We start from the raw sequence: 18,688 nt of genomic DNA, 5'->3' as shown, positions 1-18,688 counted from the left end.
AATGAATGAAGGTCAAAACAACTGCAAACAAACATAACTGCCAACCAATGCAATAATGCCAGAAAATGCGTTGATAATACAAATCCGATCTACGCCCAATTCCGGTCCTCACTTGACGCCGTAGATGCAACCTCACATTATGCATTCGGAATGCCGTGCCTACATATCCATGGAGTACTCGTCTTCCTCCTTGAAGATTCCTCCATTCTGAGCGGAGTTGCTCCAGAACTGGGGCTGTCCTCCACCACTGTTTGCTCCACTGCCGCCGCTGTTGAACGCTGGGCTCAAGTCTTGTGGGCTGAGGCCACCGTTCTGGACAGCGTTTCCAGCAATGTTTGTGTGCTTGGGCACTCGAAGCCCACTTCCGGGAGCCCGGCTGTACGTGAAACTAGTCGGGTCGTTCTTCTCCATAGCATCAAGAAGCTCAGTTCGCATCCGCTTCTCATCCTCGGTTTGTTCAAACGGCCAGGTACCTCCCAAGCTGGAAATGAGCTCGGCCAATTCAGCCTCTTGCTGCATCTTGACGTGAAGGGCCCACATGAGATCCCTCGTCCAGCTCACGGCGCCGTTCAAAATATCACCTTTGTTGGGTCCCTTCTCCTTTTCTTCAATGGGAAGGCCCATGGTGATACTACCCGCCGTGGCTCGACGGCCGTTCCCACCCGCCAAGAGTGAGGTGGCATTGGGTGGGCTCATACTACCGCCATGCGGCGACAGTGTAGAGTTGTTCATGAGCTGCTTGCGGACTTTGTCATCTTCCAGGCGGTGTTGGGGCACCAAGTGCGACAAGTCCTGGATGCGCTCGTTGATGTTATCGCGACGGCGGCGCTCCACCATATTATGGGAAGCCCTACGCCGCCGACGTTTAGCTTCCTGGGACTCCAGTGCTTGAGCGCTCTGGGTATCCACCTTGGCCGGAAGGGATGCATGTTTGCCGGACTTGAAAACTTCGGAGATGCCAGCATGGTGCGACTGGTGGTTGTTTGGCGATGCAATAGGAGACTCAATAAACGACTGACCACTTCCCGGGGTGCCATCCCATTGATTCGACAAGGTCTTCTGGTGGCGGTGCTGAAGGTTGCCTGCGCGGATGGGCTGGGACGGAAAGCTGCCAGATTCTGGAGTGCCCAAATTCAAGGCACCAATGGCGGGTGTCTTCGGAGTCATGGGTGTTCTCACGTCCGAGGAGGATCGGTCCATGGTCTGTATACTAGGCCGAGTCTTGCCGTTCATGAAATTCTGATCAAAGTGATTGGGTGCACTAAGGTGAGCAGGCGTGTTCTGAGAATGTTGATTCATACCCTGGAACTGGTCAAAGTTATTGAAGCTGTTCTGGAGGAACGGACTGTGCATCGGGGCGCCCTCTGGTGTGTGAGAAAACACCCCAGTCATCTGGCTCTGATGACTCATGGATAATCCTTGGTTCTGACGCTGGTCCTGAATAAAACCCATTCCGTCGTTGCGCTGGACCCCGTTCTGGCCATTGAGGTCAAGGTCGAGCAGTTCGTCGGTGTCAATACCAGAGTTGCCCATGTTGTAGCTTGCAGACATATTCTGCTGGGAGCCAAAAGAGTAGGGCATGAACATGCCATTTTGCATGGTGAGGTCCGAAGGGTCGACGGCGTCGTTGCCATTAGGGTTGCCGAAGTGAGAATCAAACTGTTGGTTTGCCATGGTGTATTGAGACATTGTGGCTAGTCTCTTGTTCTCGTTGTGTACTTTCACTTCGCGATGAAAGAAATATGTGTTCTAATAATAGAGACTGGCCTCGACCATATGAAACGGATTGAGGACCAGATCTCCAAGGCGCACAAGGGGTGAGTCTATCGCTCTTCGATAGAATGTATGCTGTTTAGATCACCAAGAATGTGATGACAGATCTTGCTTCGAATCCGGACGACAATAGTGTATAGAGTAAGTATTCATCCAGACTAGCTGAGATTGAAGGAATCCGGGATAAGAGTCCCTATAGTGGCAGATCTAACGCAAAAGTCAGCATATACCAAAACCACACAAGGCGCGGCAAAAAGTAGATTAACAAAGACCAACCTCTCAGATAGAAATAGGCAGGGGTTGCGAGATGGAAGTTTCTCGCCCGAGAGCGGGATAGTACTAGTTGCTGACGTGTTGGGAAAAGGCAGCAATCGGTCACCGAGAAAGAGTGGTGGATCAAGGGCGATGTGAATTGGGCGGGTTGAGAGCAGGCACAATTCAATTCGGCTGGGGGAGGAGTCGACTCTCTATAAGCACGATTGTGAGAAGAATGGCTAGGCAAAGAGCAGGAAGACAACGAGGGCGGGGAACACAAGGGGGAGAAAGGCGGGATACGCGGCAACGCAAAACGACGATCGGTCGCTGGCCCGGGCGGGCGGCAGAATGTCCGGGGGAGGGGGTTGAAGAGGGGGGGCAAACTGGACGTACTGGGATCACAGAAGGCGATTCAAGTCGAATTCGCGAGGCTGGGAGAATCAGTATCGCGCGACAACAGAGAGATGAAATGAGAAGAAGAGGGAGAAGTCGCCCGGCGGGGGGGCGAACGAAGGGCTTTGGGCAAGGAAGGCGGCAGCCAAGGCGGTGAAACCGGCCGCCCAGTCGTATTCACCGCCTCAACAAAACCGCTCTTGCCCAGAAATGCCCCGAGCACAACGACTCGAACTGCCCCCGACTAGCAGCGCATCGGTGCATCGGTGCACAGACTCGATGCATCTTTCCGTCCGATGGGTGACAGGGGGGGAGGAACACATGCTACGAAGGGCAAACAAGACGGCCTCGAACAGAGGATGTCGGCGCAAAAGCAAAAGGAGCAACCCACCGGAGATATCGGAGGATGATATAGTATAGTCTTACTATGCTATGCCACTATGTGCATACAGCTCAAGGCCGACAGCACAGCAGTTGCCTAGACGCATCTTGTTAGAAGACGGCAAACACTAAGAAGCGACGATGGATGGATACATACTGGATACTTGAGGCTGAGGTTCGGGTTGGGGTTGAGAAGGACAACACCAACAACCCACGTGGCGAGGGATCAATAGGCAACAGACAGGTTGCCAGCACAGCCGATGGATGGAAGCACGACTCGGTACTTGCGGTAGTCAGTGCCTTTGGTAGAGATCGATCGTACCCGCAGCGGCCTGCAGGGCTATCACGACGCAAGGTACCCGGCTCGAAGAGAACAGTTGTTGGCGGACGACGAGCGGAAGAGGGACCCAAGATATAGCAGTTTGCGAATACAGAGCGAACACGTAGTTAGGGGGGAATCTGGTCTGCAGGGTCCGCGTCCGAGAGGGCAGCGCGTCCGCTTTTAAACATTCACAGTCCTGCAGCTCTCATTTGATGCTATGTCATCGAGGTCATGCACGGCGTCGATCGTGCGCTACTGGAACAAGGCTTTAATTCTTGGAAATCGGATGTGGGTGGGTGGGCACAACGCCTGGTGGGTGTGGGTAGCTTACGTCGTATAAGTCAGTCTCAGTAAGTCTACGCTGCGTTGCCTAGTTATTTTACTTCTTATTCTTAAGATAGATAGCTAGTGCGACCAAGAGGGGCGCGCACTCTCAAAGAGGAAAAAGGGCGGTTTTTGGGCCCGGGTGAGGGAGGGGGGAGGGGGCACGTTGTAATGTCCATCGCATGAACAGGAAACTTGATCATCGACGGGATGCCAAACCGGGAAAAGGATGACTCACGCGGAGGCGCAATCGTAGAATGTATCAGATGGCCCGACCTCTTCGCCGGGGGTGACCAGGCAGCGTGAAAGGGCAAGACACCGGACACGGCAAGGGTGGGCTGGTTCAGGCGATGATAGACCTGGGGCAAGACATGTATGTGTACGGTATGAACAGATGGATCTATTGGTGTATCTGGTTGTACTCCCGTACCTACGGGTATGATGGTAGTATATGATCTATCTTACCGGCGCCCGATGAGGGAGGGGGTGGTGGGGGACGACAAAAAACGACAAAAAGAAACGACACAAGAAAGACATCAGTAGTAGTAGTAGTACTGACTAGATTGGTGCGCTGCGAGAGGAGGCCGGAACTTGTTTTTCCCTGGCCATCTTGACTCGCTAGTGGTTTGCCATGGAACGTGTACGAGGGGCAGTGTTACGAGCGAGAGCTTGGGCCGCTTGAGGTAGCAACCCTGCAGCCTATCTAGTATCCGTCCGCAGGTAGACAGTGCGTACTAGGCACATACCAAGAGGCGACTAACTTTACTAATGGACAATAAATGACGGGCGACTGCAGCAGCACTGTCAGATCGAAACAGCGGACACATGGGCCGTGACACCTGCAGGGAGCTGGTGTTTTATAGATACGAGCCCTTGCATCTGTCTGGTCGATAGTTCTTCCCCGGTATATCGATCCGTACGGGAGTACGTAGTACAATGATGATAAAGCACTGGTTGATAAGCTGCTGGGCAGAAAACAACGTGTGTAGGTATCAATCAGACTAGGCATCCGGCACGATCCGCGTACATTCTTTGCCTGGAATGCGGCGAAGCAAATACGTACATGCGTACGCATGCATACACGTACCGGACGTCTGAGATGACCCTCGATACTACTAGGAGAATATGCCTTTTGTTGTTATGAAATAGGGCACATAATTGTACAACAACACTTGTATACATCGGCGGATGGGGCAGCGAAGGCGGGCGAACCACGGATCGTGCCCGCTGCCGAACCTTGACGGGACGGCCAGTAGCGAGTGGGCCGATACGATCCTACTTTCCATTAATTTTGTCATGGTTTGTTTGCTTTTCGTCCCCGGCTCCCTTTGGACCGATCGCAGAACCCTATTATTCTTGTTATTATTAGGAGAAAACACAGTTACCACTATACGCGCCATGACGTTGTGTGTGCAACCCAAGAGAGCGCGCTCCACCAAATGTTGTCCGAGGAGCTTCGGGGAAGTGGCCGATGTGAATAGTTACGTAGTGGGAGCAGCAGTCGTAGAGTCATAGACACCATTACCATGCAACTTGCGACGCGGTCTCACTGTAGACGCACCAATGGCAATACATATTCGCCCGCCCTAGCAGATGCAACGCAGCAAATAGTAAAATACCAAAGCCCGGATCGGCCTTGGCCTAAATCGATCGCCGTTGTATGCGCCGTACTATTAATCTATTTAGTCTATTTAATCAATATTCGGCACACCAGCAAGCTGATCGCCACGGCCGGATCGAAGCGGCGGCGGCTGTCAAAAAATAAAATAAAGCATAATTCGCATATTATGATATTACTACGTACTGCTAGTAGTACTAACTACGAAGTACTTTGTACATAGCGCAGTCCTAATTTCGAGTCCTCGAGCGCCGAGAGCCCAAGAGTCCACGCTCCACCCCCGCGGCCCGATAGGCTGCTCCCCCTCCCCTCACTCGGCTGGTCGCATCGCACTCCTATAGCTAGTAAGCAGTAAGCATTCCTATTCGGTGCGTCTCCTGGAATTCGGGGAGATTTCTTTCTGGCTTTGTGGTTGGGCTGCGGGCGACTCTTCCGAGACAAAGAGAAGCTGGTAGCGAGGCGCTGGAGGTATTGCTTGATCCGTCCAGAGCACGTAGCCAACTTTTGTGGCCAGGCGATCAGATCCGACCAGGCTCTCGCACTAGCAGCAGCGATCAGACTCCGCATTTGTAGTTGTTGTTGTCGGTGTGCACTGTGAAGAACTGATAGTACTATAAGTAGTGCATACAGTGTAGTCGACAGCCAATCAGCGTGCTGCAACCGCCGCATGACCGCCGGCTGAGCCATAGCTTGCGCTAGACCTAACTAGGCAGCCACTAGTCCACTTCAGGCAACGCAACGGCAAGCCCCACTCCCCCCAGAAGCTTCATCGTTGCTGCATCTCTGGCTCTTTCTCTGTTTCTTCTCCTCCTCCTCCACCAAAGCTATCCCATCGCTCACCCACACTCTCTGTCTGACCACACACACATACACACACACACACACACACCTCCCGCTTCTGTCGACTGACCTGCCGCCCGCCGTCATAGCGCCTGCCTATCTGCCGGCACTTGCTGCTCTCTCTCTCCAGACTCCCAAAGTCCACCACCGGTCATCTGATCCTCTCGCCTCCCCCTTCGCCTTATCTTCACCGTCTCGATCAGGGCTGGTCTGCTTGCTAGCGCCCGTCTGCTTTAGCCTTTGCACTGCTCCGCATACGCCATCCTCAACCGTCCTTTGTCCAACGTCCAACATCGTGGCTGCACTTGCCCGCTGATCGGCCCGTTCGGCTCCTTTCCAGCAGTCGTACAGCCCACTGCGGTCCCCAGTGGCCTTCCCTGCAGCGATCATCCATTCGCCTTCGAATCGGTCTCCCTCCAGCATCGTTCGCCTCTGATCTAGAATTAACGGTCATATCGACCTCCCCTCCCAGGATCCCGTTTCTTGTTTCGGTGCTTTGCCCCAGAGCCCTGAGCCCTGTCTTGTCACCTGGCCTGCTTTACTTCCCTCCCCCAGAGCTGCGCTAGTACACACTATCTGCAAAGAGACAGTCATCTGCATATGACAAGAGCCAATTCTTGCCTTTGTTTCCGCCCTCCTTTAAGCGCCCACCCATCTTTGTTTTGATTCCGCATCGGGTAGTGCTTCATACCTCGTCGACAAATCATTGCTCAACCTCTGATTCGATATCATCGTTGACCGAGTCCGTCCTTTTCTCAACCACTCACAATCATGGCTTCAACCTCGTTCCGTGAGAATATGAATTCCTTGGGCTGGTCTCGACGAGATCCCGACGTTCCCGTCCGAACCGACACATCCTCCACACCCATTCTCTCCAGACTGCAGTCCTTGAACCCTTTCGGCAGCGGCGAGGGCTATCTGCGACTTCCCACCCAGGAAGCTCCCGGCGCGCCTTTGCCTGCTCCGTCCAGACGAGAGGAAGAGGAAAGTTTCTTTGCCTGTAAGTTTGCAACATACTTGTGCAGATATCTTCCCCCACATATATCTCATCGTGCCATCTCGTGACCTTTTTCCGTCGACCCACCTGTCGGCAGCCCGGGTGATGGCAAGCCCAGTTCCTGCATCTTGCCGGATTCACACGCATTAGAGACCCCAGCACTTGGCCAAATACAGTCCACTTGCTAGCCCCAACCCAACCAACAAACATTCTTCACCACCAGTACTAACATTCTTTTAGTGAGCCGTTGGGATCGCATGCTCGTCTTCGCTGCATGTAACCTTGGAGCTACCCTCTGTTTCTTGCTGTGCTTCGTTCTGTGGCCAGCCTTGATTCCAAAGCCCCGAAAATTTGCCATCCTGTAAGTGATAATCCACACCTGCACAAAATGGCGCTACCGGCCCGATGGAGTGAAGACGGTGAAGAGATGGGATCCCGCAGTGATGTCATCTATCCTGACCAGGTCTTTTGACATGTGAAGGTGACAGCCATCATTGCTATCCAGCCCTCATGTGGCTGATAAGCGCACATGCACTGGCCAAAAAGCTTTGCTCTTCAGTCCTATTGGAGTAGCCTATTGAGGCGGTGCACCCATCCATGCCCTCTTAGTGTTTTAGCCGTTTTTTACATTTCTATTGGGTCGTCTTGCTGATGTTTTTTCCCTCTAGATGGTCAGTTGGATCTGTCCTGTTTTTGACTTCGTGGGCAGTTCTCATGGGGCCTTTTACTTATATTCGACACCTCCTTTCTGGAAATCGGCTACCCTTCACCGCAGCCTACTTTGGATCGATTGCGCTCACGTTATACTTTGCCGTTGGGGTACGTATGATTCAGAAACATCCCGATCGTTTTCTTTTTTCCCACAACTTCAAATTCCGTTACTTTTTCGTCCACAGCTCACGTGTGTACTCGCGCATGAGCTGTACGACCACCTGACCCCATTCAAGCAAAACACCTTGTGCCAACTTTATTCATTATATTTTCCATGCTTTTGCTTGATAGCAAGTGCTAACAGGTTCTTCTCACAGCTTCATAACAGTTTGTTGACCTTGATTGCTGCCATCTTCCAACTGGTTTCCCTCCTCTGGTACTTGATCAGTTATTTCCCTATGGGCAGCACTGGTCTTCAATTCATGGGCCGTTTTGGCGTCCAGCGAGTCACTGCCTGGGTGAGCGGTTAAGCTTTAATGACCAATCACAAATCTTTGAATCAAGTATTAGAATATTAATCCGGCAACACGAAATACTAATCAACATGTATTATATCGAACATCTACTTGATAGAATGTAAATGAATTTCATGCATATAGAATATTGTTTTGTCCCGGTTTTAAGTTTCTAGAAGTACTAGTACTAACCATTCAATCCTATCCCTAAATGCAGTATTCATGATTCCTTTAAGAATTAAAAATAACATAAAAGACAGAATGCATCAGCGCTCAGTCTCCCACCATCCCCCTATTTTCGTTTTTGTTTGAAAAGAAAGAAAAACAACTCTACTTCCCCCTCTTCATAACATGATAGATTGCGCCTTCTAGGACCTGGTAGCCGGGAATCTCAGCTTCATACAGACCCGTACCGGGTGCAGCACCAGACTGCAGCCACTCCTGTAACAAGGTATTGCTCTCCTTAGGTTTAACTTCTGGCCGCGATGTGCCCACGGTGATGTGCGGTACCGGGTTGACGCACGGCCAGGGGCTATTGTTATCATTGTTGTTGTTGTTGTTGTTCTCGTCCTCATCCCCGCTGGTGTCAGGTAGTAGTCGAACAACAAAGGCCATAATGTCGTCGTTCCAGATAAGTCGTTCGACGCGGACGCGCGCGTGCGCCAGTTTCGGCGATGTTGTCGGGTCTCCCGGTTCTCGCTCGTTCATGCGTTGCACGTATCGATCCGTGTAGTATTTCCAAATGTCGGCGTGTTCCTGACTCTGAGAGCGATGGATCAATGTGACGTGGAAGTTGGGTTGGATGCGTCGCGAATTGAGCAAGTGGTTGTACGTCTTGCTCCGAAACGCATCATCACTACCGCCAGCAGGAAAGATTGAACCGAGCAAGTCGTGGATTGCTGGAGTTGGGACCGAGATTCCAATGTACTCGATTTGTTTGACCAGGAGGGCAGGGTCTTGGATCTTGGTGCCCCTTTGTTCGACCGTATTATTCTTCTTCTTGTCCTTTTCATGCTTCTTGTCAGAAGTCCAGCTCAGGTCTTCCGTGACTTGATAGTCTGACAATGCAGCTTCGATTGCAGCATCCATTTCCTCGCTGCTTGGGAGACGTTCAACGATTTTGGGGAAGAGTTCGTGCAGCCTTATAATGACAGTTTCCAGGCTATCACGAGAAGGGCCAATGTTGAGATTAATGACCTCGTGGAAGTTGATATCAGGTTCGCGGTCGGTGTCGACCGCTTCAAACCGGTTCAAAAACCCTTCCATGATTCCTGTGATCGTGCCCAAGTTTTCAGTTGCTGCTCGAATGGTTTGGTGGTTGTCACCGCGAGACAAGACTCGGTCTCTAGTAACATGTCGGAGGTTATCCAACTGGTGTGGTTCGTGCACCCATTGAATGGCGACGTATTTTGTATCTGAGACAACCTCAGTCACATCATCCATGAGCTGCTTCCTCTCGCGCTTTTGGTGGTTGTTGCGATCAGCAATAACAACAGGGCTGAGGGCCATGGCGTTTGTCAGCTCAAGTACGAACCTCTTGGGCTTGTTCTTTTGTTTGCCTATATTGTCATTTTGGATATGGCCCCAGTTGAAAAGTTTCACCAGCGCAAGAGCAACAGTGGTTTTGCCGCATCCGATCGAAGAAACAGGAACAAGAACAACATTTCGAGTGGCAGATTCTCCGCTCTCGTTCTCCATTGCTATGATCTCCGAGCCTTTCAAGCCTCTCTCGTTCAAAAATCCATCCCGCATAGCGATAATGCCGTGATTCTTACTGTAGAGTTTGGCGAGTTTGGGGTCTTTGGCCAGCTGCCGCCGAGCATAGAGTAGATACTCTTCTGTGATCTTTTTGTGTTTTCTGATGTTGGGCAGCTTTCCTGCAATGACCGCTTTTGTGACCTCGCGCCATTGGCGGTACATCAGATACGGCTCCTCGAATTTGTACTTGAAGAACCAGTCTCTGGACGGTTCAGATGGGCCTTCTTGCATCCGGCACCGAACGACGAACCCTTCCGTATCCCGTCCGTTCCAGGATCCTGTTTCTGCGCATGTGTCCAGGAACTCTTTGACAGCCGTTATTTCGTCGAGGACGATAAACTGCGCCTTCTTGAACCCCCATTTGTCCGCAAATTGATGTACTTCTGCGCTGGGCATAGTAGCAAATTCCGGAACGTTGAAGTTGATGCCGTGGATATAAATGCCTGCAGCATTCTCGTCGTAAGCTAAGACGTGTTCTTCGAAATCGTCGTCACAAAGTTCGCCAACAGCCGTTGCATTCATGCTTCTCAGCTCGGTTGCCAGTTCCTTGACAGTCTTTCCAACTTTTTCGAGGTGGCTCTCGACCCAGCGTTCGCCGGCTTGTGCATGGCTCACAGCAACATCACTGCGGCCGCCGGTCGAATGCTTGCTGCATACCAAGAGAGTCCCGTCTTCCAACCCGGAAATGAAGAGGATACAGCCGTTTTCCTTCACACTGAGTTCGTAGGGGCCTCTGGTATTCGTTTCGATGTTTTCCCATTGGGTGTTGTTGACTTCGCCGACGTTGAAGAACTTGTCGTATCCTCGCGTGCATATCTCCCGCCGCCCATCCTTCAGCTTCGTAGTGAACAGGCCACGAGCATACGTAGGCAGGTCAGGTCTCTTGTAGTCCCAGTCATTGAATTTCCAGGAATCAACGGAAATGTTATCCGATCCAGCGACACGGAATGTCGACTTCCTGCAACTGAATGACTTTTTATCGCGTCTATTGTCTTTCTTGGAGGCAGCTTCTAGGCTCTGCACGAGCTGACGAGTCTCATGAGGGTCCTGTTGCACCATTTTGAAGGTGTAGATAGTTGAACCTCTGCTAGGGGTGGTAAGGGGATGTCTGTTCGTCGAGCTTGAATACCTAGAAAAAGGTGCGGGGAATAAAGAACTTTTGTAAAATCACACACACAAGCGACACATGCACTTATAAAGCTTTCATCCCGCTGTGGCTGGTCTATTTCGAAGTGGACAGGGCATAAATAGCAGAATTTTGGTGAGTCACACAGTAATCGTGAGTCAAGTTGAATAAAGAAGCAAACGGTCCGATCCTTCCTCTTTTGGACGCCGCGGGGCAAGGGAGCCGCGAGGCGGAGCTTTTTTGCTTTTTTGCTGGCAACCGTCAAACGCTTTTTTTTCTGCGCCGCCACACTCTGTTTACCAGAGCCACATCCAACAAGCGTCCTGAATTTCTGCCTTGTCGCTCAATCAAATCGCATTCGTATTCGGATTCCGCCTGGTTTACATGCGCGCGCAAAATGAGTCGGCCCAATCTCTATATTCTCGCGGCGGACAACCCCGCAGCAGTCCTAACTGCGCTGCAATCCGATTCCTCCCAAGCATCGTGTCAGGACGAGCATGGATATTCGCTCCTTCACGCTGCTGCATCCTACGGACATATCGATCTCCTCCGAGCCCTCGTGCAAGAATATCACGTCAACCCCAATTTGACCGATGAGGACGGCGAGACTTGTCTGTTCGTGACGGAGACATTGGAGATTGCCAAATGCCTCGTGGAGGAACTCGGCATCGACCCAGTGCACACAAATGACGAAGGCTTGACAGCGCAAGAGACGATCCAGAGTGACGGGTCATTCCCAGAAATTGTGACCTATCTTGGACAAGTCACTGGGAATGATACCTCCGAGGCCATCCAATCCCTACGAGACGTCCACGCGCCTCCCCCTCTTCCTCCCAACATCAACATCAATCTAGGCACCGTGTCCGAGCAAGAAGTGAATGGGGAAGCCGGCGAAATCGACACCGAGTTCCGGAGGAGGATTGCTGAATTAGCCGCCAGGGAGGATTTCCACAGCGAAGAAGGCCAGAATCAGCTACGAGCGTTGGTAACAGATGCGATCAGAGGCGTTGGCGCTGAGACTCAGGACAGAGACATTCGACGGAGAACAGAGTGAGCTTTTTGATTGCAGTCAACAGACATGGAAGAACATTGTGTCATATGATACACCAAGGGCTCTTTTCGAATAACTCTAGTGGATATCTATACGGACAACAACAACAACAACAACAGCAACTAAGAGTCCCATGAGTAGTCATTCGGCGCATCTGTGGCTGGTTGCCTCAAACAAGCCTCAGGCAATCAACCGCATGCTTGTAGGGTGGTTGTTGAAAGTATGCTGCCGCGCATTTCACACAATGCAATAGTTAAAGCGCCCCTGTACATAGAAACATTAAGACCGGCGTTTGATATTGGCATTGGATAGTGCTTGGAATGCACGAGACAGCTTAAGTGGGCGGTAGACAATTGCGGGCTGGCAGAATTTAAAGATACCCCACAGGCAGTAGTAGTTCAACTCCTCCACAGTTTACTCTTAACATCTCGTGCTGCTGGCAGGCACTGGATTATTCCACAGTAAATATGGCATCGCAACCGTATTCCCCCAGATCTTCGGCCTACTGGTCTGCGTCTCCAGCTCATGTTGGTCCGGCCGTCGGTCAGGACACTCCGCCGCCTCCTCCGCCGAAGCCTACCAGCCATGAAGCAAGCCGGAGAGGGACGCCTCTCGCTGGGGCTGCAGGGCTTCAGTCTCCTGGACACCCACAGGGAGATCAAGGAGTGAATTTACCTGGCACAGCTTCTACGCAGCTTTTTCCGCCAGGTGACCCCAACACGCAAGTCGAGCCGCCTCGGATCGAGGACGGATGGCTTCCGGACATTGTGAAGGACAAATCGTACGCTGAATAACACCAGCCTTTCTCCTAGATATAAGAAGTACAATGCTGACCAAAAAAATATAGTACTACCGAACTCCAAGAAATCCTCTCCAACGCATCCCTCTTATCCGCCCTTTCGACGCTACACCCATCCTACCCAACTTCTCAGCAGTATCTCGAATCCCACCTCGAGTCAAACAAAGCCCTTGCCCAACACGTGCTCGATCTCGAGTCGCGCGTCGCCAGCCTCCGCTCGTCAACCGAATCGCTCCTGCTCAACCACCAATCCCTAGAAGTCTCATGGCGCAAGAAACAGACAGAAATGGACGCTGCGTTGGCGCCGTGGTCACCCAAGGCGCTTTACCAGCGTCTTGCGGCTGCGGTAGCTGAGCAAGAGGCTATCTGTCATGCTGTCGAGGAGAGTTTTCTCGAGGGAGATCATCAGCATGGCAAAGCTACTGATAAAGAAGTAACGGATTGGGTGCGAAGGATTCGCACAGAGGGCGCCAAGTTGGAGGCTAGAAAGGAGGCTCGCGCGAGGTGGGATGAGGGTAGAGTTGGGGGGTGGCGATGATATGCTGTTTTTTTTAAGGCATGCGACGTGTAGCGAGGAGTTTGGAGTTTGGTTGTGTTTCTTAACCGTGTACATAGAACCTATTTTGGAGGCTTTTGGTATCAAGCAGAATAGCAACGTTGAAATGTTCATTATGATTCAAATACATAACTATTCTAGTAATATAATCGACACGTCATGTATATGTACACGTCGAACAAAAGCAAAACAAATTTATGAACATCATTGGGTACACATTTTACAATGTTTGTATATTAACGTAATATTACCTGTACAAGTCGCTCGCCCACCTTTAGCTTCGACCAGCTTCGACCAGGGTCATCCTTGTTTCAATTAGACCTCGCCACGAGGATTGGTATTCTCAACTGTCGGCAACAAAGGCGAGTCAGCAGCCCAGCCCTCTGTCACTGTCAAATCCGCGTATCCAATACTCCTGAAAAAGGCATTGCTGCGGCTGCGAGCAGACCAAGCCCAGCCGTCGCTGCGCCGGAGAGGAAGATGGTACATATGGAACCCGATGTAGGCAAAGAATATTCCAATAACGCTACCAGAAATAATGTCAAACCCGGAGTGGCGGTGGTCGTGGTACCTGCTGCATGCGACAAAGAACGCAACGCAGACAGGAAAGAACGCGATAACCTGGAGATAAACTGGGGGAGCAGCTCCTTGGCTTCGCGGAGATGTCGATGGTAGTGCCTGTGATGATGAACCAGTTCGTTGTCCGGCTGACTTGGAATTCTCGGGGTTTGCGGTGCCATTGTCTGATGATGAGGCTAGCCCGGCAGCGTTCGCAGCAGGTGATCTCGCTCCGAATGGCAATGGGCCAATGTACGGAAAGGCAACGGAAAATTTGGCGCAAAGCCAGAGGGTCAGGTAGAGCATTCCTGCAAATGAGACTATTCAATTGTCAGGGATTTCGCAGCAAAGTAAAGGGCGCGTGCAATGCAAAACGTTCGTCAATACTTACAGGAAGAATGACCGCTCGGCCAGGCAGAGAACCCATCCTTTCTCAGAAAATCACTTTGATTACGGCAGATATCCAAAGTAACAAAAGTCGGAGCGCCTGAAAGTACTTGTCCCAAACCACTGACGGCATAGGTGCTGATTTTCGAGATATCCGGGTCACAGCGAGCGAGCATATCAGGGCGCGGTTTACCAATGATGTCCTTGAGGCCCTCGGTAGCGCAATAAGTAGCGGCCAGCGACAGGCCCAGTCCCATCCATCCGGCATTCCATTCCCAGATCTTGCGTCTCCAGATCAGGGCGAAAGGTGTGCCTTTGAGAGCCAGAGGGCTGGGGACTAGCAACAAACTAACTGCGACAACGACAACGGCGGGAATAACGAGGCCGATAACGACGAGAACTGCAGACGAAACAGTATCATGGTCCGCCACTTTCAATGATATATCCGGGTCTTCGAGATAAAACGGGCGTTGGCTAGGCTCAAGTGAACCAAAACCTGCTCCAATACCCGCGACGCCGCTGGTACAAGCGCGTTAGTTGCCATTATATTGGGGACATAAAAGGACTAACAGAGCGCACATGATGAAAATCCAATCGAGGACGTATGAAGATACGGCGAGCTTTGATATGCGGACTATCGCATGGCGAAGCGCAAGGTCTGCTAAAGGAGGCATTCTGCGCTCGCCAGCATTCAATCTGAGACGCGCTATATAATAATAGTGACCGATATGCAGTCCTCAAAAAAATCGCCGGGTCGCCAACTAAACGATACTCGGCGTCCTATAAACTATAAGCGATAGACAGGGGGGAGAGTAAGAAACGACCGCGGTGGTGGGCAGGCAACACAGTAATTTCCTACGTAATGACCCGCCGACCGCTCAGATCGCCCAGTGTGCCTCTTTGGGCCTAGCGGCTACGCTCTAATCTGCGGGCTATTCACTAGTCCTGATTGGGAATATCTATACGCATGCAGCTTGAATCTTATACTAATTATTTTTTGGCACTTGGTGCTTCTATGAAGATTAATTTGTAACAAAACATAAACACAAGCTGCGCTTATGGTCATACTTTGGATCTGTATCAAATACGCAAGCCCCACCTGATGCCATGGAAGATCATAACTTTCAATAATTTAAATTAAGTGGACGCACTGATGTTACCGCTATTGCACGTGTAAAGTGTTGATGGGTCCGTAATACGGCGCGACTAAAACCTTCCAAGTATATCGTTGCTGTTTTTTATTCCTCTATTTGTTAGAGTAATGATCTCAGCCTAAGATGTCATCCTTATTTTCCATCCAAATCCGAGAAGAACTCCCTGCCAAATTCGGCGCTACTATCGTTGAATCGTAATTTTTGGTCAATCTCTCCAATCTTCTTCATGTCCTCGTCACTGAGTTTGAAATCGCCTTCCAAGTTTGCCTTGATGCGTTCCGGGGTCTTGGACTTGGGCAAAACCGAATGGCCTTGGGTAACTCCCCAAGCTGGAATGTGTCAGCGATTAATGCGATACTCTTGAATAACGAAAGAAATTAGCCTACCGAGTGCAACCTGGGCCCCTGATTTGTTGTGCTTCTTGCCGATATCACAGAGAACCGGGTGCTGAATGAGCTTTCCCAAGTGCTTTGGACCCGAATAAAGCTCGTTCTGGTTGCCAAGCGGCGAATAGTGGGTGACATGAATGCCTTTTTCTTTGTGCCATTTGGCGAATGTTTGCTGCTGCAACCAGGGATGACATTCCATCTGATGGACTGCAGGAACCACTGACGCATTCTTTAATATACGTTCCATCTCCGCCGTGGAGAAGTTGGACACGCCAATTGCCTTGACCTTGCCGGTTTGTAGCAGTTTTTCCATGGCTTTGTAAGTCTACAATTTTTTTTAAGCCCGAACATGAGTTTATTGAAGAAGAATATCAACTTACGTCAACGATGTCAATGTTCTCCATGACAAACTTGTCGTTTTCTTTGGGAAACAGCTCGTCGCCACGCTTCCACGCCACCGGCCAATGTATCAGGTATAAATCAATGTAGTCCAGTCCCAAATCCCTGAGGGAATCATCGAGGGCTTTGGGTACATCATCCGGATGATGCTTATTGTTCCAGAGCTTCGTGGTGACGAAGAGCTGCTCGCGTGGTATGCCACTCCCTTGTATTGCCTTTCCCACGGCTTTCTCGGTGCCATATCTGTTATCTAGGTAAGCAATAGATTTTTTTTTGTTTCGCACTGTTTCTATACGTACACTCGGGCGGTATCAATGTGCCTATACCCAGCCTTAATAGCCTCCTTGACCGCATCCTCTTGGGAACCAACATCCTGCCAGGTGCCGAACCCAATAGACGGAATCTGCGCTCCAGTGTTGAGCTTGCATTTTGTGCCAGCCATGATGAATATTCAAGGGTTGATGTGTCCAATAACCTCGCAAATTTGGTTACTTTTTTTCTTCTTTCCAGCACGTTGTACTATTATATAAAACAGGCATGTACGTCAGGTTGACGAATACATGTGATTTTGCCAATTGTCTCTACTATGAGAGTTGGTGACGTCCCTATGAGTCATTTTTTCAAAAGCAATATTTCTATGGATTCATTTGAAGATCACATTACTTTTGATAACTGTTCATGCGGCTATTTAGGCGATTTTGTTTAGTACAATTCGCAAATGTAAGCATTGGAAGGCCCGTGATGTTTTTACTATAAAAGTTTCTCTCACCCCAAAATCCATGAGCGCTTATTCTTCCCATGTTATTATTTTAATGTCATCATCATAGTTTTGTGCGTCAAACTGACGTTTGCATTTAAACTTTACCGAGGTGGCGTTAAGCACACAATCTCCATATTCCTAGAAAAAACAAACCACATTCAATTGTGTGGCTTTAAGGATATTGGAGTACATTAAATTTCTACGTCAGTCATTAACTGACATCAATTTACCCATATGAGTGTAAAAAATATATAATAATGTGGATAAATGTGTGTTCATGGGACGGTCCCATAGTCACATGTTAAATCACCACATATACCAAAAGTATATTTCTCAGCTATATCAAATTATAAATCTTAGAAACGAATATTCAAGACAAACATTGGAAGTCTTGCTATCGAGCAATAATGCAGCTTACTGTAGCAGGCTAGCAGCATGCTCTGACCAATCAGAGCGCGCATAAAAGCTATAGGCCCGATTCGGTGAGTGGGTCACACGTGATCTCCATTATGCACTAATGAGATTTTTCTCTTTAAGCGTGCAGCCCACAGCTTCACTTTCTCTTCTCAACATATTTCACCCTGGACGCCGATGCCCTCGAGCTCGTGCTGATACTTTTATTTTCTCTATTTATTCTTATTTATTATTGGCTCCTTCACCAGAGAGCTGGCCTTCTCTTTCCAATGGCCACGATCAGACACTAAAAAATTAAAAGGTATGAGACAAATTTTCTTTTCCTTCCTGATCCCTTTCCTCGAGTGATGACTCTATGACACGCTAAGGCATTCCTCAAACTTAATCTTCTATGTGGAATCTGTCTGTACTAAGTTTCAGCCTTGTCTGACTCCAATTTGGGAAACTGTTCATTTTTTCAACGAGTTATTTGAATCTATCCAGACTAACAGTTGATTTGAACAGGTAAATACATTACTCTCCTGCTCTCTAGTCCCTGGAAAATGAAGAAATTTGAACGAACGGGCGGACAGACTGCGTCCTTAGACCCTCATCCATTACATGCGAAGCGTACAAACTTTGCGGGTGCTGGGAAAGGGTATTGCTTGTTGAGAACTCGTCAGCTGATCAACTCCGCACATGACGGGCAATAACAATCATACATTTGGGTGTCGTATACTAACAGATGCATCCTTCAGGTACATACACATTTTTTTATTCTGTTTTTTATTTTTATGGACGGCATCCATTACATGATGAAGACGTTATTCACACTGTTTGACCGGGCGCACATCTGCGTTTCGGAATGACTATTATACACTGAAAATTCTGATTTAATGAGGTATGTTTTAATTCTTCCGATTTCGACGGACCTAGCTGACTTGACTTAGCCTGACACACGATGCCACGTCCTATGTTTACATGTTTATATCTCATTTTGTTATGTGAATGTGTTGCTGATTTTAATCGATGGCTTTAGGCTTAAGTGACCAAACGTACTGGAAGAAGAAAAAAAACTCATTTGAGTAAGTGACCATCTCTTTTCTTTATTACTCTATCTTCTTTTGTGATGAACAAAAAATATTTCGCTGTGTTCTTACCGAGTTTCCACATTGAAGAAAAATATTCACCTTGGAGAACTGACCTTGGAGGATGTGACATGTTTAATCTTTCATGATATGAGATGATGACCTGGACTAACATCCTTTGAATAGGTCCGCTACCCGGCT

General features: G+C 49.6%; 8 protein-coding genes across 8 annotated transcripts; 3 read left to right on the top strand and 5 right to left on the bottom strand.

Annotated features, from left to right (window-relative positions):
• Positions 1 to 159: 159 nt before the first annotated feature.
• Positions 160 to 1,689, bottom strand: TRUGW13939_03208 (uncharacterized protein; the record flags this gene model as incomplete). The annotated part of the gene is made up of 1 exon (XM_035486393.1): positions 160 to 1,689. One exon carries the CDS (start codon positions 1,687 to 1,689, stop codon positions 160 to 162), a length of 1,530 nt encoding a protein of 509 aa, XP_035342286.1.
• Positions 1,690 to 6,002: 4,313 nt separating this feature from the next.
• On the bottom strand, positions 6,003 to 6,329 carry TRUGW13939_03207 (uncharacterized protein; the record flags this gene model as incomplete). Its single annotated transcript, XM_035486392.1, has 1 exon — positions 6,003 to 6,329. One exon carries the CDS (start codon positions 6,327 to 6,329, stop codon positions 6,003 to 6,005), a length of 327 nt encoding a protein of 108 aa, XP_035342285.1.
• A 348-nt stretch (positions 6,330 to 6,677) lies between these two features.
• TRUGW13939_03206 (uncharacterized protein) lies at positions 6,678 to 8,084 on the top strand (the record flags this gene model as incomplete). The annotated part of the gene is made up of 4 exons (XM_035486391.1): positions 6,678 to 6,906; positions 7,144 to 7,264; positions 7,572 to 7,722; positions 7,932 to 8,084. The coding sequence occupies 4 exons, from the start codon at positions 6,678 to 6,680 to the stop codon at positions 8,082 to 8,084; spliced, it is 654 nt and encodes a 217-aa protein (XP_035342284.1).
• A 315-nt stretch (positions 8,085 to 8,399) lies between these two features.
• TRUGW13939_03205 (uncharacterized protein) lies at positions 8,400 to 10,886 on the bottom strand (the record flags this gene model as incomplete). Its single annotated transcript, XM_035486390.1, has 1 exon — positions 8,400 to 10,886. The coding sequence occupies one exon, from the start codon at positions 10,884 to 10,886 to the stop codon at positions 8,400 to 8,402; it is 2,487 nt and encodes an 828-aa protein (XP_035342283.1).
• Positions 10,887 to 11,350: 464 nt separating this feature from the next.
• Positions 11,351 to 12,007, top strand: TRUGW13939_03204 (uncharacterized protein; the record flags this gene model as incomplete). Its single annotated transcript, XM_035486389.1, has 1 exon — positions 11,351 to 12,007. One exon carries the CDS (start codon positions 11,351 to 11,353, stop codon positions 12,005 to 12,007), a length of 657 nt encoding a protein of 218 aa, XP_035342282.1.
• A 464-nt stretch (positions 12,008 to 12,471) lies between these two features.
• TRUGW13939_03203 (uncharacterized protein) lies at positions 12,472 to 13,341 on the top strand (the record flags this gene model as incomplete). Its single annotated transcript, XM_035486388.1, has 2 exons — positions 12,472 to 12,785; positions 12,852 to 13,341. 2 exons carry the CDS (start codon positions 12,472 to 12,474, stop codon positions 13,339 to 13,341), a joined length of 804 nt encoding a protein of 267 aa, XP_035342281.1.
• A 333-nt stretch (positions 13,342 to 13,674) lies between these two features.
• TRUGW13939_03202 (uncharacterized protein) lies at positions 13,675 to 14,978 on the bottom strand (the record flags this gene model as incomplete). The annotated part of the gene is made up of 3 exons (XM_035486387.1): positions 13,675 to 14,237; positions 14,309 to 14,823; positions 14,875 to 14,978. The coding sequence occupies 3 exons, from the start codon at positions 14,976 to 14,978 to the stop codon at positions 13,675 to 13,677; spliced, it is 1,182 nt and encodes a 393-aa protein (XP_035342280.1).
• Positions 14,979 to 15,590: 612 nt separating this feature from the next.
• Positions 15,591 to 16,688, bottom strand: TRUGW13939_03201 (uncharacterized protein; the record flags this gene model as incomplete). The annotated part of the gene is made up of 4 exons (XM_035486386.1): positions 15,591 to 15,787; positions 15,845 to 16,172; positions 16,228 to 16,489; positions 16,546 to 16,688. 4 exons carry the CDS (start codon positions 16,686 to 16,688, stop codon positions 15,591 to 15,593), a joined length of 930 nt encoding a protein of 309 aa, XP_035342279.1.
• Positions 16,689 to 18,688: the final 2,000 nt, after the last annotated feature.

This window comes from Talaromyces rugulosus, chromosome II (assembly GCF_013368755.1).
Source record: "Talaromyces rugulosus chromosome II, complete sequence".
In the NCBI taxonomy this organism is placed as follows: Eukaryota; Fungi; Ascomycota; class Eurotiomycetes; order Eurotiales; family Trichocomaceae; genus Talaromyces; species Talaromyces rugulosus.
The sequence above is the reverse complement of the archived record's forward strand: the minus strand, read 5'-3'. Positions and strand labels throughout refer to the sequence as shown.